Genomic DNA, 26,561 nt, shown 5'->3' with positions numbered 1-26,561 from the left:
TTCTCAAATTCTTATCATGATTTTCATCTTTCTTAATTAAGAGTTGAATTCTTAGATAAATTTTAAAAAACAAAACTATTTTTAAAATTTTTAAAATTTTGCTTATTTTTTAAAATACCAGTAGAAACCATACAATATAATACAAGAATTAGATGTAGAATCAATGTCTATAAGATTAATTTTCAAAAACCAAAAATCCAAAATTAAATAATTACCTATCATGACCTTAATTTAAGAGGATTGGCAGTTTTCCTTTTTATCTTAGAATTATCACTTTGTCATAAATAACAATAAAAGAGTATTATTACTTTAACAAATGTTCATAATTCACATGTTTTACATGTTTACTTGGTTAAAGACAGTCGCTTAATGTTGTTTAGTCAAAGAAGAATTTAATTGTTCCTTTTTAAGGATAAGCAAGCACTTTTTTTTTTTTTTTTTTTTTTAGAAGACATTATTGATATCAATTGACAATTTGTACGAGAGTAGACACTGAAATTAGCTAGTAAAATTTTTATACACTTTACAATCTATAATGATTTAATTCATATCCTAAAAGAATATTATGAAAATCTAATGAAAAGTCCTATATAAATAGATAAATAAATTGATTGAAGATTAAATTTGTCTACGAATTATAAATAGATCGTTATGTAATAAGATTTGATGATGATGAGATACGATAAAGATTAAATTGTTATGAATTTCGAAGTAAGAAGATTTAATTATGGCTTAAAATAATAAATGATTGGAATATTATCTATTTAATAGGATATTACGGATTGCAAGGGTAAATAGAGAAATTTGGTTGCTTGAAAATAAATAAATGTATTAGATGGCCAAGTTAGGAAGCCCAGTCCCCATGATCGTTTTACTTTTCTATCCTTTTGGGTTGTACCTCGCCGAAACTACTGAAGCTAGGGAATAAGGGTATAACCGTAAATACATTATCGGATTACAGGGGTAAAATGGGAAAAAAAATTTGGACCATTTCTCGATTTGTGCGTGTCATCCTTGCGCAGGGGCCATGCTAATCTTCTCTGTATCGTTCCAATTTTATCGGATGTCCCGAAGGGACGACTGTTATGTTAGAGCCTTAGCTAAATAAAGCGTGAAATAGAATCAAAACTTATCGATGTGGGACAAAAGACTGTAACTACAGCTGATCGCGAATCCGACAGGTATTGTGATGAGACGCATTCAGTCGACATATCGTAAAACGAGGATCATGGAAAAGTGTGCAGATAGTGTACCTCCCATCTAAATTCTTTTGTTTTTAATTAATTATTTCTTAATAATACAAACCTTTTTAAATATATACATATATTAAGCAAGCATTAATTTTTTAAAAAAACTAAAAGCAATAATTATTTGTTCAAAATTACACATTTCTATTTTAAATTCCTAGGAGGAGGAAAGATGGAATTGAATTTTCCTATGATGATCTTTTTCAAGTATGTTTTGGCTAATTATATATGTTCTCCTCTTGGAATGGCTAATTACACATGTTCGTTCTTATATTTAATTTTGTTTTTCCAAATCGTTTTAGTTTATTTTAAATGTTAAAAAAAAAAAAAAAAAACAAAACAAAACAAAAAAGGCACATGAACAATTTTTTTCCCCTTTTTCTCCTCTTCTAATGTTTCTCGGTTCTCACCGATTACATCAAATTTTGTTTAGGTTATAGTCATGTGAAAGCTCTGGTGGGCATGACGCATTGAGTTTTGTGTTTAGTTGACTCTTTTCAAAGTATTTTTTATTGATGATCCACCGGTATAAAATTGTGAATTCTAACTTTCTATTGCCACCTTTTTATTATGTATCATATTAGGTATTGTCATATCTATCGTAGCACTAACATGATGGTCATCTCTATCGCAATCTTATTTTTCTATTGTGTTTTCCTCATTTTTCTCAAAGTTTTGTGTTTTTTTGTGAGAAAAATAAAATCACGATAGAGATAAATCGTGTTAGGGCTACATATATAGTCATCCCCTAACAATGTTGTCCCTATTGCATTAGAGCTAACCATATATATGTGGTCATCCCTAACATGATACTTAATAAAAAAGCGATAGTAGGGTCTGACGTAAGTAGAAGCTTAGAATTCATAGATTTGTGAGAGGAGGATCATCAATCATGAACATGCTTCAAAAAGGGTCACCTGTACAAAAACTTCTCATTCATTCATTATTTTATATGCATGAACTTCATAAGTCAAATTAATATTTAAATATTTCATGAAGCCAAATTTTTAGGTTATTAACTCTTCATTTAGATTCAAGAAAGTTTAAGAAATGATCTTAAATCATGTGATTTGAATTTTGAAAAATAATTTTAGATTAATTATTTTGTTTAGGACAAAAAAGATTTGAAATTAATATATTTAAAATTTTGTGTTTTGATGATGAACGAAAAAGAAAAGAAAGTTAAGATTTTACTAATATAAGCTTTTAACTATGATGTATTGATTAAAAATTAGAATATGAGAAGATTAAATTGGTAATTTACTTCTAAATCCTATGAAATTCGGCCATTCTAGTCAAGAATTTTTTTTAAGTAAAAACATGAATTGAAACGACTCAAGGTTTTAAAATCATTCTCTTTCTCGTACTAGCGAACAATGAAATTCATTTGAATCCGTTATGATTTGAAATCTTTCAAAATCTTGAGGTTTCAAACAAGACATAAATGAAAATGTTCACTTCGAACAATAAATTCACACATCAACCAAAGTGAACTTAGCTCAACATTAGTTGTTATGATCTTCTTCCCTAGAGGTCAAGTTCACTCATTTTCTCCGTGGTTCTAAAAATATATACAACATACCATCCTCATAAAAGGTATACAAAATACCATAAGTTGAACAATACTTTCTTTCAATAAAAATATATAATAACTATTTTTAAGCAATAGTGATAATAGTAACAAAGAATATGCTGAGAACATGCTATATGAATACAATTCACAATAACTTCAAACATAAAACTTCACTTAGATCTATCTGCTAAAATTGACAACATTGCATATAGCCACAAGTACTTCGATACCCAAATGAGAGAGCTATCAGAACCACATGTTTACAACAACCAACGCCTTTTGAAGGAACTTTTGGGACAAAAAAGAAAAGATAGGCTGAGTCAAGCTGCCTCAAATAACAACAAATTCTTCCAGTTGCTTTCTTCTTCCACATGGCAATCCCCACCTGCCTCTTGAAATTTGAAAGGACCTATATCTAATTATCCAATTCAATCCTTTACACAACTCACATAAACCACTTGTTTTCTTGTGTGGCCACAAAATCACCTCCCTCGACCAAACCTTTTCATTTCTATCTCTCTATAAGAATAACATATGATTCATATCTTCCCATATGAAGAGAATAAGTGGAGTAAAGGAAGCAGACTTTCTCAGCAGATTTATATTCATATTTATGAAAGAAAAATCAGTACAAATGATAACATTACTGAAAAAAATAAGAGGAAGATGGAGCCATGACACATTTTGAACTACTATATTGCTTAGAGAAGGGATATGAGAATAATTTGATTGGAGATTAGAGAATAAATAAAGGATGAAGTACCTCATATGATTGAGCATAGAAGATACAGAAAAGAGAGGTCCAAGAGCTGTTGTAGACTTCATTTTTACTCAAAAATACTAATGCCTCTCTCTGTTTCTCATTTGTGACCTCATTTACTGTAAACAGAATCATCAGTAACAGAGAATGTGATTCAGCTTCTTCTTTTTTTTGTTTTTTTTTTAACAAGGATTCACGCTTTGCTTCGTTTATTACAATAAAGAAATTCGTGTCATGGACTGCCGATTTCCATATATGGAAGATATTGATATAAATGATCCTAGCTAAGTTCTCGAGCTGCTGCTACGACAGCCTCTACTGTGATACCGAACTCCTTGTATATTTTTCCTGCTGGTGCACTTGCGCCAAATCGATCAATACCAATTGCCTTCCCTTTGCTTCCAACAATCTTCCCCCACCCGAATGTTGAACCGGCCTCAATGCTAACTCTAGCTGATACAGCTTCTGGCAAGACACTTTCCTTGTAGGCATCTGACTGTTCATCAAAAAGCTCCCAAGAGACGAAGGAAACAACCCTAACAGCTTTTCCTTCCTTTCTGAGTTCCTCTCCTGCTTGGAAAGCAATCTCCAATTCAGAACCAGTTCCTATCAAGATAACATCTGGCTTGTTGCCTGAAGAATTGTCGGAAACAATGTATCCACCCTTCTCGACTCCTTCAATTGAAGTTCCGGGGAGTTGAGGCAACTTTTGCCGCGAAAGAGCCATAATTGAAGGCCTCTTCCTGTTTAGAACGGCAACTTTGTAAGCACCAGCAGTCTCATTACCATCAGCAGGCCTAAACATCAATATGTTTGGCATTGCCCTAAAGCTTGCCAGGTGCTCTATTGGCTGATGGGTTGGACCATCTTCTCCAAGCCCGATCGAATCGTGAGTCATGACATAAATAACACCAGCTTCACTTAAGGCAGAAATCCTCATAGCAGCTCTCATGTAGTCAGTGAAAACAAAGAATGTGGCACAGTATGGGATAAACCCAGGGCTGTGAAGGGCAATCCCATTGCATATGGCACCCATTCCATGTTCCCTAACACCGAACCTAACATTGCGTTCTTCTGGAGTGTTCTTTTGGAAGTCGCCATACATTTTCAGAAGGGTCATGTTGGATGATGCCAAGTCAGCACTGCCACCAAGGAAACCAGGAAGAACTTTTGCTAGGGCATTAAGGCATTGCTGAGACAGATTTCTAGTTGCATCACCTGGACTCTCAGGTGTATATTTCTGCAAAATTGCATTCAGGAAGGCCTTTAAGATCATTCATAGTCAATGTATACACTTTAAGAGTTCATAAATGGAGTGAAACTGAATTAAAAGCCTTTGTCTAGCACAACTTGAAGAGATTGTAAGTGGAGTGAAATCGTGAATTTTAGTTTATATATTACTCATCCAGATGTATCCATATTGTTCATTTTCAGTTAGATGAAATTAAAAGTAATCAAATATGTGAATGCCCAACTCAATTGGATTCAAGACCACTCACCGGAAGTGCATCTTCCCAGCCTGCAGGTAGTTCACCAGTGATGATAGACTTCAACTCAGCTGCTTCCTCTGGGTACTTCTTCTCATATTCAGCAAATTTAGCATTCCATTCTGCTTCAAAATCTGCACCCTGAGGAATGTGACGACTCCAGTGCCTGAAAAATGATTGATAATGTTGATCAATAACACTTACCATGTAGAGTAATTAGAAATGAGAAGAAAAGAGCTAATCATCCTTACTTCTGAACGTCCTCTGGCACATGGAAAGGTTCATATGGCCATCCGAGGTTGCTCCTAGTCGCCTCAACTTCTTTTGCACCAAGGGCACTACCATGCACACTGTATGAATTGGCTTTGTTTGGAGAGCCAAAACCAATGGTTGTTGTCACCTGAGAAGATGGTAAAACTCAATCAAAGACACTGAGGTTAAAATAAAGAAGAATCCTAAAAAGTGACATGAATAGAAATTAGAATACATGCTAGCTTTCCAACAACTAAAGACAGATATTGCTATCTAAGTGCAGAAAATATATTTTAATTTCAAAGACATGTGATATCCCAAACCTTGATCATTGTAGGCTTGTCCTTAACAGCTTTAGCTTCCTGAATTGCAGCACGGATATCATCATAGCCAGTGTTTCCATTCTTCACCCAGATGACGTGCCATCCAAGACCCTCGAAACGAGTGTCGACACTCTCAGTGAATGCAATCTCTGTATCTCCATCAATTGAAATGTGGTTGTCGTCATACAGAGCAATAAGCTTTCCTAGTCCCCAGTGACCAGCCAAAGAACAAGCCTCATTGGCAATTCCCTCCATTTGACAGCCATCTCCCAGTATAACATATCTGTAGAACATATATGTACCTCTGAGCAAAAATATACTAGGTGCTACTCTACTAATCTGCAAAATGGCAATTCTCTTACGTGTAGTGGTCAACGATCTCACTGTCTGGTTTGTTAAACCGAGCAGCCAAGTGTTTCTCAGCAAGGGCCAGACCAACAGCATTTGCAATTCCCTGTCCAAGAGGACCTGCAAGCCATTGGGAAAATAGAATCAAATTATATAGTAAGCCAATCTTATCAAATTTTCTCTTAAAGTGGGATCACCTGAGTTTCAAGTGAAGAATCTTACCAGTTGTGACCTCAACACCAGGAGTCTCAAAGTTCTCTGGATGTCCAGGGGTTCGGCTTCCCCATTGACGGAAGCTCTTCAAGTCTTCCTCCTAAAATCCAATTCATCAGATATTCATTTAGTAAAGCCAGAAATTATGCTAAATTCCAGAGGGATAAGCCGCTGTCCACTCCCACAAAACCATTCTAAATGATCATCAAATTCTCAAAAGTAAAAAGGGTAATTCAAGAGACCCGAAATATCAAGAGAAACCACAAAACCACACACAGTAACATAAAGTTTCGGTGAATTCAATCAGGATATGCTTAAGAAAATGCAGATCAAAATCAAATAAAGCTGCAGAATTGAAAAATGCTCAGGGAACCTACCCTGACACTGTCGTAGCCAGCAAGATGAAGCAGAGCATACTGCAACATACAACCATGTCCAGCGGACAAAATGAAACGGTCCCGATTGAACCAGTAAGGGTTTTTGGGGTTATACTTCATGACCTCATCGTAAAGAATATGACCCATCGGCGCACACCCCATGGGCAAACCAGGGTGACCGGAATTAGCTTTCTCAACAGCATCAATGGCCAAGAATCGGATCGTGTTGATGGACTTCTCAACGAGGGCAGTTTCGGCGGTGGTGCCCAAAGTCTCGGCGACGGCGGCTCTAACGATCTGACGGCGGAAGTGGGTGGCCCTGGGGCGGTGGGCGGAGCCGGCGAGGCGCGGTGGTTTGGTGGATTTGAGGCCGGAGAAAGTTGGAATAGAGAGGGGAACTCGGTCGGAGGAGGAATTGGAGCCATGGCGAGAGATTTCGCGGGATAAGAGGGCTTGAGAAAGGGTGAGAGAAGAAGTGGAAGCCATGGCTGTGGGATTGGTGAAGGACTGAAGAAATGGACTGTGAGAATTATCAGTTTATATTTCGTGTGGAAATGGAGGTTCGAGCTTATGGACTACACAAAAATGGAGGTAAGAGACGAGAGGTGACCATCGGATTAGAACGATCGAAAATCTCAGCCGTTGACTGTGGGTAGGATATCCGCTGCCTTTCAAATCTCCCTCCACTATTTAGCGGGGGATTTTTTTTTAAAGAAAATTAAATGAAAAAAGAAAACCACTTTGGTTGGATTGGATGATATTAAAATAATGGTTTATAGTTATATTGTTTGTCGCTTAATTTTGTAACTGTCACTTAACTCTCTTTGTTACAAGGTCTTTTTAGTCTATGCTTTAAGATTAATTAATGTCATTAGTTTTTATTCACAACTCAACATAACATGTGTGGTCATTTGGGACCTCGACAAAAAGGAAGTTTTTACGATTAAAAGCACTTATTTTTTTAACTTGAATCTTGCCAATTTAAATATAACTAGCTCATCTAATGAGAGTACTTCAAGCATATGTGGTAATCTTTGTGGAAGACCAAAGCTTCCCCAAAGGTTAAGATATGTTGTTGGCAAATTATTCAAGACATTTTTCGTATCAAATTTAATCTTGCCAAGAAGGAAGTCCATAATGATCTTTTGTGTGTGTTTTTTTTTTTTTTTTGCAGGGAGCATGCCAAAATCACTCTCATATTATGTGGAAGCGCCCAATCTCTAGGGAGATATGGTTTAGGTTCATTTCTACTAATGTTGATGTTCTTTGGAATGACATATCTCGTTTGAGTTATCAAGACTGTTAGAATTGAATTTTTATTGTTTTGCTCATTTGGATCTAGATAAAGTATGATCATTGTGTGGCAGATTTGGGAAACTAGGAACAGATTGGTGTTTATGAGGCAATAGGTCAATGCCAAATCTATAAATGACTCAGTTACCAAGCATATCCTTGGAGTTCATCATGTTAGTGAGGATCTTGATGGTAAAGGTAAGAGGGTAACCCTTCTTGGCCATTTCTTGTCATTGATCAGATGGCACCCTCCAGCAAATTCTTTTTGGAAGTTGAACACAGATGTTGCTTGGTACCCAATTTCAAACTCAGGTGGCTTGAATTGGGTGCTTCGAGACCACTTGAGGCAGGTTCATCTAGTTGGCTGTAAGTTTGTCCCTCGTTGCAAGGAGGTGAAGCTTCTTGAAGCAATGGCTATATGCTCTAGTCTGGGGTTGTCATTTTCTCCCATGTTTGTCGTAGTCAAAATGCTCTTGCTCACAATGTTGGCATAAAATTTTGGAATCTTCTATCCTACACTCCCCTTATCCACCATGGTTTACTATGCTTTTGTCTAGCGATGACATTTTGTAATTAGTTGGCCTTTTGTTCTTTTGATCTGTCTTAAAAGAAAAAAAAAATGTTGTACTAAAAAATATATATATATAACTTAAAAAAAGGTAACATAACACATGAGAATAGAAGATTCCAGCATGAGTATGATTCGATTGACGTAAAAATTTATATTATCGACTTTCAAATTAAAAGTTCGATTCTCCCATCCTACCTATTGTAAAAGTAACATAACATATAAGAGTGGAAGATTCGTACATGGAATTTTTTTCCAATTCAACAATATAAAAGTAAAAATTGGACCAAGTTTACTTTTTCACGTGTGTGTATATATATATATATATATAATAGAAAATGGTTTTTTTTATATATAAAAAGCTTTATTTTCTTATAAGATTGAAAATTAAAGTAGGAAAGGACAAATATTGAAAATAAGGACTTTCATTTAATAAATTTGTGAAAAATATTGATTGATACATAAGCGGAGACGAATTAAGACAATTTGATTGGACAAATAAAGACAAAGATAATCATTATAATACTCTTAACGATTGAACTATCTTTGGAATTAGTCCCATATATTACTAATTAAATTAGGTTCAAGTTAGCCCATGTATAAGCTTCTATTTTATCTTATTACTCTTATAAAAGAATGTATAAGTTATTATGATACTGTGATATTAAGTTTCATATATTTTAAACTAAACTATTAATTAATCAATTTGACTAATCTTGACTGATTTTATTTGTTTATTATTATTATTATTATTATTATTATTATTATTATTATTTCATTTGATCAATCAATCTCTTGATCGTCATCATCAATCTCATCTATCTGCAAGTCAAGTCCAGATGAAAGCAGATTTATAACTAATTTTCGCATGTTTGCTTCTAACCCACTTCAATTTTTCATAGGAAAAAAAAACCATTTCATGCCTAAAAAAACATCCTGTGCCATTAAAAAAACTATGCCACCCCATAGTTAAACTCACTTTGACACATCATTTATATACTATTTTTGTTTTTAATTTTTAAAAATTGTATTCCCCCCATTCCAATTCATTTATAGTGGTTTTCATTTTTTTTTTAAATGAATATGAATTATGAGTTAAATTCCCAAAACAATACATTTTAAAAATCTAATTTCAAAATTTAGCTTGAATTTTTTAAAACATTTATAAATGTAGCTAACAAAAAAAAAGCAACATTTATCAATAATCAAGTTTTAATTTTTAGACTTAATTTGAAGTACTATTCTTAGACTTAATTTTCAAACCAAAACCTGAAAGGCTATCAAATTGTTATGAAAGCCTAAACTACATAGTATCAAAATGATCAAAGTGACAATATTTGGGCCAAAAACACATGCCCAATATTTCAAGCTTTAATTTTTCCTAAAAAGAGAAGGTATTAATATATCTAAAGAAGTGATAATGATCCCTTTTAATCATTTATGATTCGTAAAAACTATAAAGAGTGTGGGAAACCATGAAAAAGAATCCAGCCGACAACAAGAAAATAAATAGGAGCAGCTATTTAACAGAAAAGGGCAATTTTCAATTTCCCATATCCGAGTAATTCTACTATGCATATTTAAATAAGATGAAGCGTGAGAACAAGAGGAATTCATGTGAGCTTTAAAGGCATTTCAAATCTTACATCATTTTGGTTCTCTTATTACTTGATGTAGAATTTCTGATGCCTCTAAAAGTCACAGAATAAGGTGCTGATGCAGATCGAAGAGAGGGCGACTTCTCAAGATATGCGTATCTTTCATCGCTGTTCCAATATAAAATGATCCGATTCGTGCAAGAGTGTGACCAGCTATCACCTAATTAGTTCAAAGGAATCATAACGCTTAAAAGGATAATGTCAACAATGATTTTTAACAGAGGAAGGTAAGGGGTGACTTAAAAGGACATACCCAAAGCAAGAGTTAATTGAAATGAACCTTCAGCGAACTTAGTTGTCACCTGATTAAATAGAACGACCTGCCACGGGGTTGGAGAAAAAAGGACAAAGGAGCAGCAAAGGCAGGGGGAAAACATTAGATTAGAAGTAAGATGCAACAATTAAAGTTACTAGTAGCATGAATTAAACAAGAAAGTACAAAAGATTCACATTCAGAATATTGACATGATATTGAAGGAGCATAGGGAAGAACATTATCTACTTAAATATATTTTCTTCAAAATTCAAATAGATGAATTTTTCATCCATTTAAATGATTTACATATATCATGCTGAACCTTATGTTAAAAAAATGTAAAAAGCAAATATTTCTAAACGTTTCAAATGTAATGTGATGTTCAGAAATTCAAAGTTTATTAATCAAATACAGTGATTTCTGTTATTTCCCCGAGCCAAATTGTATATATAAAACTTCACTTTCCCTTTGGAAGAGAAACAACAGAGTTAAGAGTTTTGTGGGGATATGGGATGGAAAGGGATCCCGGTGATGTTTGGACCTTGATGAAGTTTCATATTTCCCTTTGGACTTTGATTTCGAAGACATTTTGTAATGATTCTTTAAGCAAATTTTTTACTTTCTCAAGAGAAGGGGATTTTGTGAGCTTGGCTTTTTGTATGTCCTTATATTCTTTCATTTTTCTCTCAATGAAAGTCATTGCTTTTATATATATATATAACTTATTCAATATCCTAGCTTAAAGTTAAATACACATTCAAGGCCAGTGGATTTTCTTTGCTTATCAACCAAATGGAGGTCAGTGGAACTCATCAACTGCAAGGAAGATGACGCTTTTGACAATTAACTATAAAGCAGCTCCTATTCATATCAATTTAATACTAAGTTGATACCCCATCATATATACGAGTCAGTTTGAAACATTATAATAATGATTGATTCTTACAGCCAAACTAAACTTCTTGGCCAGCTTCATCAACTTAAGGGCCATTTCACTGAGCAACCGTGTCCGGAGGGCCAAGTCATCAAAATTTTGGCGGAAATGGAATGTCACACTATCAACTATGACAACCTTAACCTGCAAAGAAATAATCAGTAATTTTCAAAATACTCAAACTGAAGGCCGACAAACAAGATGTAAAAAAAACAAAAAAAATCATTTAATTCAGAAAAAAAAATTGGTTATAAATATCCAAATCAAGAAAAGCAACAACGTACTCCAGACAAAAGAATAAAGCTTCCAAGTAACATGGCATCCTTTAGTAATGTAATACAAGATAAACTTGAAAGACGAGGGAACTATACATATCCGTATTATTTGACTAGACACTGACAAAAATTTTAAGAGAACGAAAGATCTACTTACATCTTTGTGCTCAGTAATGAACTTGTCCAGATAATTTATTAAAGCAATTTGCTCTGTATAGCTGCAGACACGAAAATAATATATGTTTTTCAAGATATCTTTTGGTTCCATTTGAATTTGATGCGGTATTGCATTCTTCTTTAGTAAGATACTGTAGTCTGACATATCTTCTATACATGCTTCAGCAATCTGCAAAGCACGCTCCACCATAAAGCTCCCTTCTGTATCTAGAAATCAAGGAAAGCCACGTCTCTGACTAGATTGCAATTATAGATTGCTAGCAAAAATGTCTAAAAGAACCGGGAGCAAAATCTGGAAGGGAACTTACCTATATAAACTGCTTTTCCACCTACGCCACCAAATGCGCCTGGAATTTGGACATTTACAGCAAGTTGAATCCTGTTACTCAATGCAAGCAAAGATCGAGACATTTTATTTCTTACCAATAAAGAAACATTTTCATACTGGGAAAGAAACATATAACAAAAATCCATACCCAAGCTGTGTTTTACCTATGCCCGGTACTCCACCTGGCATAAAGAAAGAGATTTTTTTTAAATGCTCATATTGCTAGAAGAATAGTAACAGAACATGAGTTGACATTATATTATAAATAAAAAATAATGTGCATTATTCTTTAAGTAAAGGGGACAAAACAATGTACTCAATATACATAAAAATACAGCTGACCAGAAGAAAGGATAATGCTCACAAACCGATTTCCGTAACTTCACTGCTATTAACTCCTCCACCAAGAAGGTTATCTAAATCTGCACAAGATGTGGTAATACGTGAAATGAACTGCTCTTTGTGGAGCATGTCCCAAGCTGTCTCCGCACCTGTACAAGATAAGAAATCAAATTAGATATTTGAAATTACATGTATTGATCAGAACTAACTTGACGATAATATAATTACAATTAGAAAATAATTAAATATGGAAGTAATGTAAAGACATACAAAAAAGATATACATCAATGAGTTGACCGATAGTACATCTATATTAACTTTTAAAGCAGCTAATCCATTGTAAATGAGCACATCAAGGTATATCATAAGATATTTACACTTTCGATAAACAATTTTCCATATAAATTCAGGGGATAATAGATAGAAACTCATAACATTGGTTCAATAAGGAAAAAAATTCCTTTGCAGAAGAAACCAGATGCGCACAAATATATCATTACCAATTTATGGAAGTAAGCCACTATAGGATAAGTTAGAAATTAAAAGAAATATATTATTTATATAAAACACAGTTGAAGTTTCATTTAAATGGAACATACCTATGAGAAATTGTCACTTAAAAAAAATTAAAAAAAAATTAAAAAAACAAAAAAGAAAAAGAAAAAACAAATGAAAGAAAAGAGCCAGTTTTGTCTATTCCTCGAGTTATCTACGTTTATTTGGAGTAAAATAAATACTCATCTTAGAAGAAGAAATTTCAGATCAAATAAAGTGATGACATTTGAAACAAACCATATGCAGCATATGCTTGATTCCATAAGTCATACAGTTCACAGTTTTCTTCTTTCTTTCCTTTCAAAAAATAAACTAAGCAAAGAGGAAAATGTACCATTAACAATAGCACCACTCCCGTCTGACCTGTCCAGCCCACTACCATGTGACGCAAACTTGAGAACTTCAAAAGCTTCATTGTTCGAGATTTCCAGTTCTAAATCACAAAAGAAGGCTTGTTAGAAACCCTCAACATCCAAAGACAAGGATTCAAAGTAAAAACTAAAATAACAAGATCGATTAAATCGAGTAGGAAAGGTATAAGTAAATAGATAAAATCAATAGAAACACATAATATAAATTACAGCACGATAACGGGCAAACCCCCCCGAGACAAGGTCATTCTAAAGAAAATTTGTTACTGCAAATAAGCTAAAGTGCGTGAGTCTTGGGTTACTAATAATGAAGAAAAAGCCATGTTTCTGTCCAATCATAATTTAAGATCAAAGAAATGCTACATTATTTGTTTGATTTAACAAGGGAGGTCGAGAAGATTCAAAGTCCAAATAACTTCCTTTTGAGGCAGAAAAGATTGACTGCTTGACATTTCTTACTAAATACTAAAACACAATCAGAGAAGGTAGTTAAAGTTGAAGAAACATCCTCTTTAATTTAGAAGGACCAACAATAACAACTTTTGAAATACCTAGCCTTAAAAATATAGTAAAAGGAACGAAGAACTAACCAATGCTATATAGTTTTGGTCATCAAAACTGTTTGATTAATTCCAACAGGAACATACACGTATATAAAATTAATTTTCGTCCGAAACTCAACACAAATCTAATCCAGTCCACAAGTCTGAGAATCATGTAACAATAGTTGCAATTAACATCATTAAGACAGTCAAAGGATCTAATCTCAGAAGATTGTGTTTGATATTACAAGTATTCCTTTATTACCACAATTTGAAACTCTAATGGTTGTTTCCTATTTCAAGTCCTGTTCAGAATCGCCGAATGTTTCTTCTCCTAAAAAATTTGCTTAAGAGGTTAAACTTTCATGCAATGAAAATTCATCCGTGTCTTTTCTAATTTCAACTTCCTTGATAAAAAAAACCCATGCATCGGATTAGATCATACAAGTAGAAAAGACACACAAATATAGAAAAACGACACGTGTACAAAGATCGAGAACAAACGGCAAACCATAGAATTTGAAATTTTGAAGCGAAAATAGAAGTTGAAGAAGAAGATCGTTGGTGCGAGAAGGAGAGCGATGATACCTCGAGCAAGGTCGGAAGGAGAGACGGAAGCGAGAGAGGAGAGAGTAGTATAGCCTGATGAAATCAGTTTACCACGCAGCGTGGCGGAGATCGGTAACCTCCCGACCTCCATTTTTGGTTCCTCTCTGGATCTCGAAGTGACACTATCGACTATCGCCAGGAAGAAAGTGAAAGGAGTGGAGTTTCCTCGTGCGCACAGAGCTACTGCCGCCTAAATTGTTTACGTTAAAATTGAGGGAAATTTTCATAGGATAACCCAAAAATAAATAAATAAATAAAATTCTATGGACCAAGTCTTTCTAGAAACTTTTATATGGTCGACCTTTTTGTCATGAGAAATTACAGTTATACTTCCTTTTAAAATCAAATAAGCTGCACCTATTTCAGCTTTTTATTCTTCTTCCTTTGTCTTCGACGTCGTTCACTATTCATCCGTCATATCTACACATGTAACATTCCAAAATTTTCTTCATAATATAATTTCAGTATTTTGTAATATTTGAGATCATTTTTGAATTTTGGAAATTTAATTAGACTACTGAGATTCAATTATTGAGAAAGGAATGTTTCAATTTAATTGTTTAGTAGAGGGAAATTGTAGGAATTGGACTTTATGTCACAAATTTAATTTGAAATTAATGTCAATAATTAATTTCATTTCAGAAGAGGGTTATGTCACACAAATTTAATTTGAAATTAATGTCAAGAATTAATTTCACTTTGGAAGAAGGTTATGTCACACAAATTTAATTTGAAATTAATTTCATTTTGGAATGGGGTTATGTCACACAAATTTAATTTGAAATTAATGTCAATAATTAATTTTATTTTGGAAGAGGGTTAGTTAAATTTGTTGTGAATTAAAAATTCTAAGGGGGAAAGGGATTAAAAGTTGGAAACATGGTCTGATTGAAGGAAGATTTTGGAGATTGGAATCTTGAGGGTGGTTGTTGCTCATGTTTCATTAGGGAATTGAATTCAAAGATTGATTATTGAAAACTGCCGCTTGGATCGATATCTGAATCTAGTATGGAGGTAAGTAATCTTACTACTGGAACTATCTACGTGCCAAGCAATATAGTTATGATTTACTGAGGATTGTTGATGGTGATGTTTACGTATGCCTTTGCTGATATAAGGATTTAAAAGATTAGATGCACGTAGAGATATTTGAATGCTAGCATGATTTGAGTATATTATTATTCTATGAGATTCTATTTGATCTAAGGATGATGAGATGTATGTTCATGTTATAGAACCATGTTATGATGCCTATGATGATGCAATAGTAATAGTGACTTCACTATTAGTTAGATACCCACTAGAGGTTGTGTTTCCTTTGGGATTTACTAGAGGTGGTGGTTTCTTTCGGGGTCCACCAGAGGTTATGTTTCTTTTGGGATTCACTAGAGGTGGTCGTTTCCTTCGGGGTCCACCAAAGGTTGTGTTTCCTCCGGGATTCACTAAGGGTAGTGTTTTCCTTCGGAATTCACCAGAGGTTGTGTTTCCTTTAGGATTCACTAAAGGTGGTGTCTCATTTGGGGTTCACCAGAGGTTGTGGGTCCTACGGGACTTACTAGAGGTAGTGGGTATACTTAACTATAGTAGGATGAAATTCAAATATTCATGTATATATGTGTTCCATAGGGATTAGAGGCGTGCTTACGTCCCACCAGAGATAGGCATCTAGAGGACATAGATGCCTAGCCTGACCCCAGTAGTGGGGTTACTTACTGAGTATTTTATATCCACCATTTCTTATGTTTATGTTTTAGGTAAGGGTAGGGACACGCCAACGAATGACAAGAGGAATCCATGAACGAGCCACTAGGGACCAGTTTTAATGCTTCCGCTCATGTTTTAAGAGTTCTTTTATGTTTTTAACTTTCAGTCTTGACATTTGAAACTTATCATTTGAGATTTATTTTCAGACTTATTTATTTTTATTTATGACTTATGGGTACCCTATCATTTGATTTTAATATTTGAATTTAATGAAGATCTTTTAAGTTACCTTATTTATTTAGCATTTATTTCACTATAAAAATGATGTCGTTTTAACTTCCATGCATGCATGCATTTAGTAACGGCTTAGCTTGAGTCCTAGGAAGTCGGGTTGTTATAGTTGGTATCAGAGCCCATGTTTTGGGTTATGTAGACTGACTTACTATGTAAGTCTAGATTGTCCCTATGGCCCATGGACGGATTCCTTGTCATCGCCAGGTATGTCTTATCAATTAAAAGTTTTATGGTAATTGTGCATTGAAATATTGTTTAGTTTAAACGCACTAGTTATATTCTAATACTAGGTCAGTGACTCGTTAAAAGTTATTATAAGCGGATTATTCAGGTACGACGCTACAAAAGGAGAAAAAAAAATTATGAGGTCACTTGACACTAATTTATCTCATGGAAATTCTGTTAAAAACAAACAAATATATACCTCAATTCAGAGATCTTAAAGGTTGATGAAACTATGTAGAGTTATGACAATTTAGGAATAAAAGTATTTAAATGTTTAAGCCAATGAATAAAATTGTCTAGATAAGAATTCAATAAGGACTAGTGTTATGTTTTTTTTTGTTGAGTAGTGCAATTGGTGTTAGTATAAATAAATTCCTCCACAGGCCACGTACTCAAGTATAAGGTTAAAAGTTGTTTTATGGATAAGAAGGAGAAAAGGAAGAGACTATGGATTTATTAAAGGTTGAGATATTAAAACCAAACATTTTGAGAGGACTTTTGGAAAAGATTAATAAGTCATAATCACTTTGGTAATACTACAATTTGATGGACTAGGTAAAGTATGTTTAGTGATATGAAGGATTCTTTTGGAATATCTAGCTAAGTTGATGTCATTAAAGGAAGGCAAAATAGTTGGACATGAGTTTAGACTTAAAGGAATAAAACAAAGTTTTATTTTTTTGGGTTGAAGGATTATTTTAGAGTACCTAGATTAATTAAATCCATAGCCTTATTGTGACAAGGAGATCAAAGTTGGACCGAAAGTCTTTTGGAGTTTAAAAGCATGAATCTTGGCAAAGGAGAATTCTACAAGATGAAAATTCTTAGTGAGAGAGATAAAACTTATGGAGGAGTTAAGTAAAATATACTTTAGTAAAGAGATTACGTTCTACTTGGCAAATGGAAAAAAAAAGTATCCAAGAAAGTTTACTCTTTTGGAAAGAGAAATGAATTTAATGTGTTCAAAACTCCTAGTTAAGTATGGTTTGGAGGCATGATATGAGGGGTTACAAGGAAATTTGTTTTGGTGTAAAAGAAAAATATCTCATCATCATGTGGAACTTTAGGATAATATGAGTTGGATGGAAAGATAGCTTACATAGGTGATCAATATGGAACTTTGTTTTAACACAAGAATCTGTTACCGAAATAAAAGGTTGAGAAGGGATAAGCTAAAATGGAGTTATTAGTAACAGTAGATGTTCAGGAATTATTGACATGGTATGTTGAGGCTTCATTAGCTAAGAGGTAAACCATTGAGGGCATAGTAAGATTTAATGGATTTTGATGTAGTGTGCAAGTTCGAAACATAAACTAGCAAGACCATCAATTTGATTGAAAAATGAAATTAATCCAGCTCGAGGTAGACAAAAGTGGCATATATGCACAAAATTAAGTAAGTTGGATCTTCCAATATCACCATTGGCATAAAGGATAGATTGGTAATAAAGTTGAGTTGATAACAAGAAGTTGCTATAGGTGGTTTTGGAGCAATACATGATGTATGTTTTCCCCTCATGGGCAATGAGTTAACTAGCTCTAGGGAGTACGAGTAATTGAAGCTATAAGTTATGAATCAATAAGGTTTTATCATAAAAACTAACTTTAAGTATCAATTACAGTTATTACGAGGTTATGGAAATGTGTGATCAATTGACGGCTGCTTTAGCATCCAGGGACTTCAAAACCTCATTTTCAGAGGGAATTTTAGACTCATCCGCAGCTGGGTCTATGTAATGATATGTGATTATTTTAAGGCTAAAGAATTATATGAGGATTGGCTCAAGCCAGTTTTGTAGCCCATGACCGTATAGAGCCTCGTGATGAGTTTCAGGGAGTTGAGACTCTCACCTGCATTTGATGGAATTCGCATAATAATAGTTATCCGGCTACCATTGGCATGTCGTCGTTTGAAGCCCTCTATGGAAAGAGTTGCAGGTCTTTTATGTGTTGGGATGAGGTAGAAGAGAGGAAATTGCTGGGACCTGTGCAAGCCACAAATGAGGCAATACAGAAGATTAGGGCTCATATGCAAACAGCTCAGAGCAGACAAAAAAGCTACGCCGACGTGAGATGTAAGGACTTGGAATTTGAGACTGGTGATAAAGTATTCTTAAAGGTGGCACCTATGAAGGGTGTTCTGGGGTTTGGAAGGAAGGGAGCCGAGCCTGAGGTTCATTGGACCTTTCGAGGTCTTGGAGCGAATTGGTCCCATAGCTTACCGATTGACATTTCCTCCATCACTTTCTTCAGTTCATAATGTCTTCCATGTTTCGATGCTGAGAAAGTATGTGACAGATTCATCCTATGTAGTTGACTTTAAGCCATTGTAGTTGAATGACAACTTGAGCTACAAGGAGAAGCCTGTAGAAATTCTCGCCAGAGAGGTAAAGACATTGCACAGAAGGGAGATGACATTTGTGAAAGTCCTGTGGCAGAATCAACAGTTCAAGGAGGCTACCTGGGAGCGAGAGGATGAGGGCCCAGTACCTAGAGCTTTTTCAGGAATGGACTTTTGAGGACGAAAGTTCTTTAAGAAGGGAAGAATGTAACTTCCTGAAATTTTCTTCATAATGTAATTTTAGTATTTTGTAATATTCGAGATCATTTTTGAATTTTGGAAATTTAATTGGATTACTGAAACTCAATTATTGAGAAAGATATGTTTCAATTTAATTGTTTAATCAGAGAAAAATGTGGAAATTGGACTTTATGTCACACAAATTTAATTTGAAATTAATGTCAAAAATTAATTTCATTTCAGAATGGGGTTATGTCACACAAATTTAATTTGAAATTAATGTCAAGAATTAATTTCACTTTGGAAGGGAGTTATGTCACACAAATTTAATTTGAAACTAATGTCAAGAATTAATTTCATTTTGGAAGGGGTTTATGTCACAAAAATTTAATTTGAAACTAATGTAAAAAAATTAATTTCATTGTGGAAGAAGGTTAGTTAAATTCTTTGTGAATTGAAAATTTTAAGGGAGAAAGGGATTAAAAGTTGGAAGCAGGGTTTGATTGAAGGACGACTTTGGAGATTGGAATCTTGAGGGTGGTTGTTGATCGAGCTTCGTTGAGGAATTGAATTCAGAGATTGATTATTGAAGATTGCCGCTTGGATCGATATCTGAATCTAGTATCGAAGTAAGTAATCTTACTACTAGAATTGCCCATGTGTCAAGCAATATAGTTATGATTTACTAAGGATTGTTGATGGTTTGATGTTTATGTATCCCTTTGCTGAAATGAGGATTTAAAAGACTAGATGCGTATAGAGATATTTGAATGCTGGCATGATTTGAGTATGTTATTATTCTATGAGATTCTATTTGATATGAGGATGATGAGATGTATGTTCATGTTATAGAACCATGTTATGACGCCTATGATGTTGTAATAGTAATAACGTCCTCATTATTAGTTAGATGCCCACTAGAGGTTGTGTTTCCTTCGGGATTCACTAGGGGTGGTGGTTTCCTTCAAGGTCCACCAGAGGTTGTGTTTCCTTCGGGATTCATTAGAGGTGATGGTTTCCTTCGGGGTCCACCAGAGGTTGTGTTTCCTTTGGGATTCACTAGAGGTGGTGCATTCCTTCAGGATTCATAGGTCGTGTTTCCTTCGGGATTCACTAGAGATGGTGTTTTCCTTCGAAATTTGTTAGGTTTTTAAAGGTTGTATATTTTCTATGTTAATTTTCCCAAAATAGTGTTGAAGATTTACTTTAAATGCTAATTTTGTATGTAAAACGATCCTCGAGGCATTTAGAAGTCATTAAGAGAAAATTGGGCCAAAAAGATTAAAAAAAAAATGACAACCAAAATCAACAAATTGAAGAGAACCAAAAAATTATCAAAATGCCATAGAGAATCGAGTTTCACCATCGAGTTTCAACATCACGACCCTAAGAGAAGCGTCGAGCAATGCTTGAAGACAAAACGCTCAATTCTATTGCAAAACAGGGCAGCGTTGCCAAGCATTAAGGACTGCGTTGCAACACCAGCCCAACGCTTCTTGGCTTTTCATCGATTTAGCGTCGTGACGCTACCCTAGCATTGCGACATTACCCTACGAACTATAAATACATTTTTCTTTCATTTTTGTAAAGAGAGGAAGAAAATCCATGGAGACTAGGATCTCTCTCCGAGTTCTTTCATCTCTTTGGTAATTTTTGTTCCATTTTAGGTTATATTTTATATTTTTGATGAATTGTAAACAATAATCTTGTAATTCTTAATAAAATTTGTCTATGAATTTATGAAGTTTTGATTGAGTCTTGATTCTAGACTTCAAGGGTTCTTGCAATTCTTTTGAGTTTTCTCTTTTTTCTTATGAATTGCAATCTGAATTTGTGCTTTCTTGAATCTATGGTTAATTCTTGATGCATGTTGAATGATCTTTATCTTGAACATGAGTAGCCTAGATGCTTGGTTTTGTCACAATCATTATTGAATATGTTGCTTTCAATGTGTTCGATGGAATGTCTAGCCAAGATCTATAAGATGCAATAGTAATTTGTATTTGATGGATATCCTAGGATGCATTAATTACTGGATTTGGAGAAATTTTGGTTAATTGAGTAAGCTATCTTAGCAATTAACCAACGCAATTGAATCCTAGAACTTAATGTGCATGTTTTCTATTCTATATGGTTGCTATCGAACCCAATAGAAGTAGGAGCATGTAGGTTGATTAGGGTTTGGCCTATCCAATCTTAATCAATGATTAGGACGCTCTCTCGACTAGGTTATTGCTAGTTGTCAGACTTTGTAGAGGCTAGCTTGATCAAATTGAGCGAGTAGTTGCGAGCATAATCCGATTTCCAATTAACTTTTAGAATTCGATGATAGGAATTGCATTGAACGTCTAACTTGAACTAGAAGAAAGATTATTCCTCACTGGTTTACATTCATCTTTTTTTCTTTTGATCTTTAGTATTTTTTTTTTCAATTTCATCAGATCCCCATTTTATTGCTTTATTATTCAAGATTAGTTAAGAAATGATTAGAATTAAAACTTTCCCTGAGGATCGATGTAAACCCCGAACTTAGGTTCCCTAGATAAACATGTTTAGCCAAAGAGATGTTATATTACATATTTATTAAGTAGAAATTCATGTCGTTTATAGGGATTATGAAGGAAGGGAAGGAAAATATATTAAATAAAGAAACTCAATCATTAGTCTGGCTGGAGGCACTAAGTGTAGGGTGACGTGGCAATCTACTTTTTGAACTTAGGAAGCGGCAAAAAGATTAAAAGGGGAAATGAAACTTCAAAAGCATGGTTTCGACAATTGACAAGAGCAAATTTAGCGAATTCGGTGCCATTTGAAAGCTGGGAGAATCTAGTTTTTAAGGTTGTTCTACTGAATAAAGATTGCAAGAGGAGAAGTACAAAAGTGGAGAATTTGTAGAAGAGGTAGAACCACGGATTAATCAGGGCTCGAGGTGAACTTTGGAAGTTCTAAGCCAAACTATAAGAAATTCTAGACTGAAATTTTAAGGTAAGGAATTAACTCAAATCTAAACAAGTTTGTAGAAGGAAGTTTCTTGAAAAGAGCTCTGGATTTTGAGTTATGAATTTTTGAAGTTATAATAGGGAATTGGTGCATAAGCAGACAGCTGCGTGTGAAGAACAACAAGCAGTTCATTGTGGAGAATTATAGCGAGATTTGGGCATGAGGATCTCGCTTATAAAGGAAATCTCACTGATTTTGTTAGGAGGATCTCGCTCTAGAGGGAAATTTTGCTAGGAATTGAGGTGAATGTCGCTAAGAATTTCACAGGAAAAGCTTGATCTCGCTCTAGAGGATCTCGCTGGTATCGCTCTAGAGGATCTCGCTTGCATCACTCTAGAGGATCTCGCTAGCATTGCTTAGAGGGATCTCGCTGACCTCGCTCTGGGGGATCTCGCTAGTAAAGCTGTCTGTATTGATGGAAGTTCCTTTAATAAATGAATTATTTGAGTTTAATCGGGAATTATATCTTTTCAGGCCAAGAAGAGCTAGGGGAAACGTATAAACCAATAAGTGCCTGACGAATGGTGAGTGACTAAGTAAACTTAAGGTTTCCAATACTCATGCATATATGATTAAGTAAAGCACAGTGACATTAATGATGTATTTATACTTCCTCAAGCAACAAATGGTTGGAGAATAACTTAATGCATGTTTCCCGGCTTGTATGTGTGTAACACAGGCCAAGGTATGTCATGTAACCATTACAAAAGCTATGTTTCTGATTTTGATATATGATTCCTAGAGGAAGGCTATGAGAAAGTGAGTTCTTGTGTAAATGAGTGGCAATGGAACAACTCTTGTGTAAATACTAGGCAATGAAACTTAATTTGATGTTACAAAATACACATTTGATACCGAAGGACGTTGAGAAGGTATCTAACCAATTTGGTACCGAAGGACATTTGAGAAAGTACCTGACCAATTTGATACAGAAGGACATTTGAGAAGGTATCTGGCCAATTTGATACCGAAGGACATATGAGAAGGTATCATAGTAGCTCGATACTGAAGGACAAATTTGAGAAGGTAACTGAGTGGAAGTACCTAAAATATGTTGGTACTTAGTGTGGCCACGTGCATGTAGCCAGTTATGAATGAAAGACCGAAGTATGGGTCTCTTGGTCGGTAATAAACGTTTGGGAGCTAGAGCGTTTAGGCTCGTTCTCAATTAGGGAATAATAATGTTTAATGATGTCTGAGAATGGTTTACAGCTACATTTAGAGACAATTGCTTGAGTTTACTCATTGGTATATTTACATGTTTATAGTGATGCTACGTTTGTTGCCTTACGATTCTATAGTCACTCACTGAGCTTTTAGCTCACAGAATTTCTGTGTTTTCCCTTTTCAGGTAGAGGTTAGTTTCCTCAAGGTTGATCCTGTTGCTGCTTGCCATCAAAAGACTCGGCTTATTAAAAGACTTAGGTTGATGATTTGTTTATGTACACATGTTTTGTGAGGGACTAGGACTTTTGTAGGAATGTTTGGGCCACCTGTGAATATTTTTCTATAAAAGTAATGTCTTGGCTGTATGCATGTATTTATGTAATCTTTGTAGAACCTTAAGGGAGATTAGCTATTTGTGTATATTACTAATGAGATGAATAGGTTGGTATTTAAATTAGAAGGCTTGAGTGGTGAGTGCTGGCAGTAGGGCTAGTAACTACCACGGTCATATCCTCTTCCAGAATAAAAAGGTAATCTGAGAGGGGGTGTGACAAGTTAGTATCAGAGCATAAGGTTTTGGGAATGAGAGGGAAGTTTATGCATAAATCAAAGTCCCTAAGTGTGAGTCCCTAACATGTGTACATTGTATTAGATGAAATGCCGAGGCAACGTGGTAGACCGAGTAAGCAGACAGGTGGCAGGAACACTGACCCTACCAATAGGGGCCCGGAGGTCGAGGAGAACCCACCGGGTGGCAAAAAGAAGGTGAATGATCCAGTGGGTCAGGAAATGATGTTCGAATGAGACTCTAGTACTCCCCAAGCAAGGGCAGATTCGCAGCTAGAAGATGTAGTGTTTGACAGGATAGTGCAGAGGTTAGCAGCCAGTGTGGGCTCTGCACGAGCCGACCCAGAAAATAAATATGATATTGAGAGGTTTAAAGCCCTAGGGGCTGTGACATTTGAAGGTACAACAGATTCAGCTGAAGCTCGAGTTGTGGCTGGATGTAGTTGAAAAATGTTTCAATGTTATGAGTTGTCCAGGAAGCAGAAAAGGTGGGATTATAGCCACCTTTCTACTATAGAAAGAGCAGAGAAATGGTGGAAAGTGATATCTGCCAGACGAGCCAGTACAAATGTGATGTTATGGCCTGAGTTCAGAAAGGCCTTTGAAGATAAGTATTACCCAGCTCGTTTCGAGATGCAAAAAGGGATGAGTTCCTCAGATTAACATAGGGAACGATGTCGGTGGCAGAATATGAGCAGAAAATTTACAGAGTTATCACGTATGCCCTGCCGATTATTACTGAGGGAAAGATAGATGCAGGAAATTGGAACAAGGTTTGAGGGAAGGAACTCAGAACTCCGGTGATGTCTACGGCTAATTGGCTAGATTTTAACCAGTTAGTAGAAACAGTAATATGAGTCGAGCGGAATTTGGCAGATGTTGAGCAGTTTCCAAGAGGAAGTGAAGCCGTAGTAGGGCCTAGAGACAAGGGATTTCTGATCTCCAGTGGCAACCCGAGACTAGTGGAAGCCATTTCAGGGGAACCAGTTGGTAGGGATCCAAGAAAAGGAAACGAGACCCTCGGTCGGTGCATGTTAGCCGATCAGAGATGCCACGAGTTGGTGAATCGGTAGCTAGCACAGACAGGAGACCGACATGCCCTAGTTGTTGCAGAGAGCATTTTGGGGCATGCTTATAGTGGCAGGGTGGCATGTTCCAATGCGGACAAACAAGGCATTTCAAGAGGATTGTCCCCAGTATACAGAGCGTTCCAATAGCCAAACACCGACATCCCAGACAGCTTAACCAACCAAAGAGTACTGGAAATCGGGGTGAAGGGTCAAGTGGTGCCAAGCAGAAGAATGTCCGTAGGTCGACCCAGCAGAAGGGACGAGTGTATGTCGTGACACACCAGGAGGCAACGAAGTCTCCAGATGTTGTGACCGGTAATGCTATGGTATGTGGAAATCTGCTTATTATTTATTTTGATTCTGTGCCCCACATATCATTTATATCTAGAGGTGTATGCATCTAAGTATAGATAGGTTGGTTGAACCTAGCCTGAAGAGTTATTTTCTTATCCTTTGGAGATGTGATAATATGAGAAGAATGCTTATAATCATTTGCTGAAGAACGATCAATGTTTAGAACTTTATGTTGATTTAACTTTCTTTAGAACCTGTTTGGAGTTGATGGCTTATCCGGATGGAATTTCTTCTAAGTAAGTATAAATGCTTTAGTAGACTGTTTACAAGAAGGAGGTTAGTAACTACAGAAAAATCAAAATGGCCAATGAATGTATGCTGACAGGTAAGCAAACGATTAGTTCGTGGGAAAATTTGATATGACAGTTGGAAAAGCTCGAAAAGAGCTATTAAGCAAGGGGATGTAAAGCCCTATCTGGCTCATGTGGATGGTTCTAGTCAAGGAGATTGGAAACCCAGGAAGATGGTGCTCATAATGGTAAAATGAATTCCGGGAGTGGTATTTCCTGAAGAAACTATCGGGATTACCCCCGACAGGGAGGTGGATTTTACTATTGAATTAGTTCCAGGAACAACCCATATCGCAGGCAACCGTATAGAATGGTGCCTGACTGAGTTGAAGAATTAAAGTTTCAGCTGCAAAGAGTTAATTGAAAAGGGAAACAATTCGACCTAGTGTATGCCTTGGGGAGCTCCCGGTATTGTTTTGTGAGGAAGAAAGACGTACACTTAAATTTCTGTATCGACTAATAGGCAGCTGAATAGGTAACGATTAAAGAATAAATAATCCATTACCCAAGCCCCAATTTGATGCATTTTGTTTGATCAGCTAAGAAGGAGCCCACGGTGTTTTTCGAAGATAACTTGAGATCTGGTGGTTACTCATCAACTGAAAGTGAAGAAGCCGATATTCCTAAAGAACCGCACTTAGGAGAGATATGGACATTATTGAAATCCTAGTAATGCCTTTCGGATTGACAAAATGCCACCTTCGGTATTAATGATCTCATAACGGATATTTCATCCCTACTTTAGACCAGTTCGTGATAGTATTCATTGTTGATATACTAAGTGACTCTGGTAGTAGGGAGGAGTCATATTACCACCTGAGGATAATATTGGCCAGACGTTGCGAGATAGGAAGTTGTGTGCTAAATTCAGTAAATGCGAA

The 26,561-nt window shown here is 35.4% G+C and overlaps 2 protein-coding genes and 1 non-coding gene across 4 annotated transcripts; all 3 read right to left on the bottom strand.

The window, feature by feature from the left end:
* Positions 1 to 976: 976 nt before the first annotated feature.
* LOC120070445 lies at positions 977 to 1,078 on the bottom strand. The gene has a single exon (XR_005479941.1). It is a non-coding gene; the product is annotated as a U6 spliceosomal RNA (small nuclear RNA).
* Positions 1,079 to 3,521: 2,443 nt separating this feature from the next.
* Positions 3,522 to 7,151, bottom strand: LOC120080888 (transketolase, chloroplastic). The gene is made up of 7 exons (XM_039035558.1): positions 6,581 to 7,151; positions 6,213 to 6,303; positions 6,005 to 6,110; positions 5,643 to 5,925; positions 5,319 to 5,467; positions 5,080 to 5,233; positions 3,522 to 4,820 (listed from the first exon to the last, which is right to left on the bottom strand). Exons 1-7 carry the CDS (start codon positions 7,064 to 7,066, stop codon positions 3,861 to 3,863), a joined length of 2,229 nt encoding a protein of 742 aa, XP_038891486.1. The 5' UTR covers positions 7,067 to 7,151; the 3' UTR covers positions 3,522 to 3,860.
* A 2,790-nt stretch (positions 7,152 to 9,941) lies between these two features.
* On the bottom strand, positions 9,942 to 14,727 carry LOC120071187 (DNA repair protein RAD51 homolog 3). Of its 2 annotated transcripts, none has more exons than XM_039023307.1 (9): positions 14,468 to 14,727; positions 13,301 to 13,399; positions 12,438 to 12,560; positions 12,218 to 12,251; positions 12,050 to 12,120; positions 11,722 to 11,942; positions 11,302 to 11,433; positions 10,353 to 10,419; positions 9,942 to 10,259 (listed from the first exon to the last, which is right to left on the bottom strand). In XM_039023307.1, exons 1-9 carry the CDS (start codon positions 14,577 to 14,579, stop codon positions 10,084 to 10,086), a joined length of 1,035 nt encoding a protein of 344 aa, XP_038879235.1. In that variant the 5' UTR covers positions 14,580 to 14,727; the 3' UTR covers positions 9,942 to 10,083. The 2 variants fall into 2 exon arrangements, with proteins under 2 accessions (XP_038879235.1, XP_038879233.1); XM_039023305.1 differs by having other exon boundaries at positions 11,722 to 11,948; positions 14,468 to 14,724.
* Between the last annotated feature and the right edge of the window lie 11,834 nt (positions 14,728 to 26,561).

This window comes from Benincasa hispida, chromosome 1 (assembly GCF_009727055.1).
Source record: "Benincasa hispida cultivar B227 chromosome 1, ASM972705v1, whole genome shotgun sequence".
NCBI lineage: Eukaryota > Viridiplantae > Streptophyta > Magnoliopsida > Cucurbitales > Cucurbitaceae > Benincasa > Benincasa hispida.
Note: the sequence above shows the minus strand (reverse complement) of the source record. Positions and strands in the feature narration are given on the sequence as shown.

Bases quoted from the DNA above. Each gene is read 5' to 3' on its own strand.
- LOC120080888 (XM_039035558.1), bottom strand. From the start codon at position 7,066: ATGGCTTCCACTTCTTCTCTCACCCTTTCTCAAGCCCTCTTATCCCGC. The intron at 6,304-6,580 runs GTAGGTTCCCTG...ATTGGATTTTAG, and splicing joins CTGGCTACGACAGTGTCAGG to GAGGAAGACTTGAAGAGCTT. The intron at 5,468-5,642 runs GTTTGGGATATC...CCATCTTCTCAG, and splicing joins ACAAGCCTACAATGATCAAG to GTGACAACAACCATTGGTTT.
- LOC120071187 (XM_039023305.1), bottom strand. From the start codon at position 14,579: ATGGAGGTCGGGAGGTTACCGATCTCCGCCACGCTGCGTGGTAAACTG. The intron at 13,400-14,467 runs GTATCATCGCTC...TTTGTGATTTAG, and splicing joins TCCTTCCGACCTTGCTCGAG to AACTGGAAATCTCGAACAAT. The intron at 12,561-13,300 runs GTACATTTTCCT...TATCTTGTACAG, and splicing joins GAGTGGTGCTATTGTTAATG to GTGCGGAGACAGCTTGGGAC.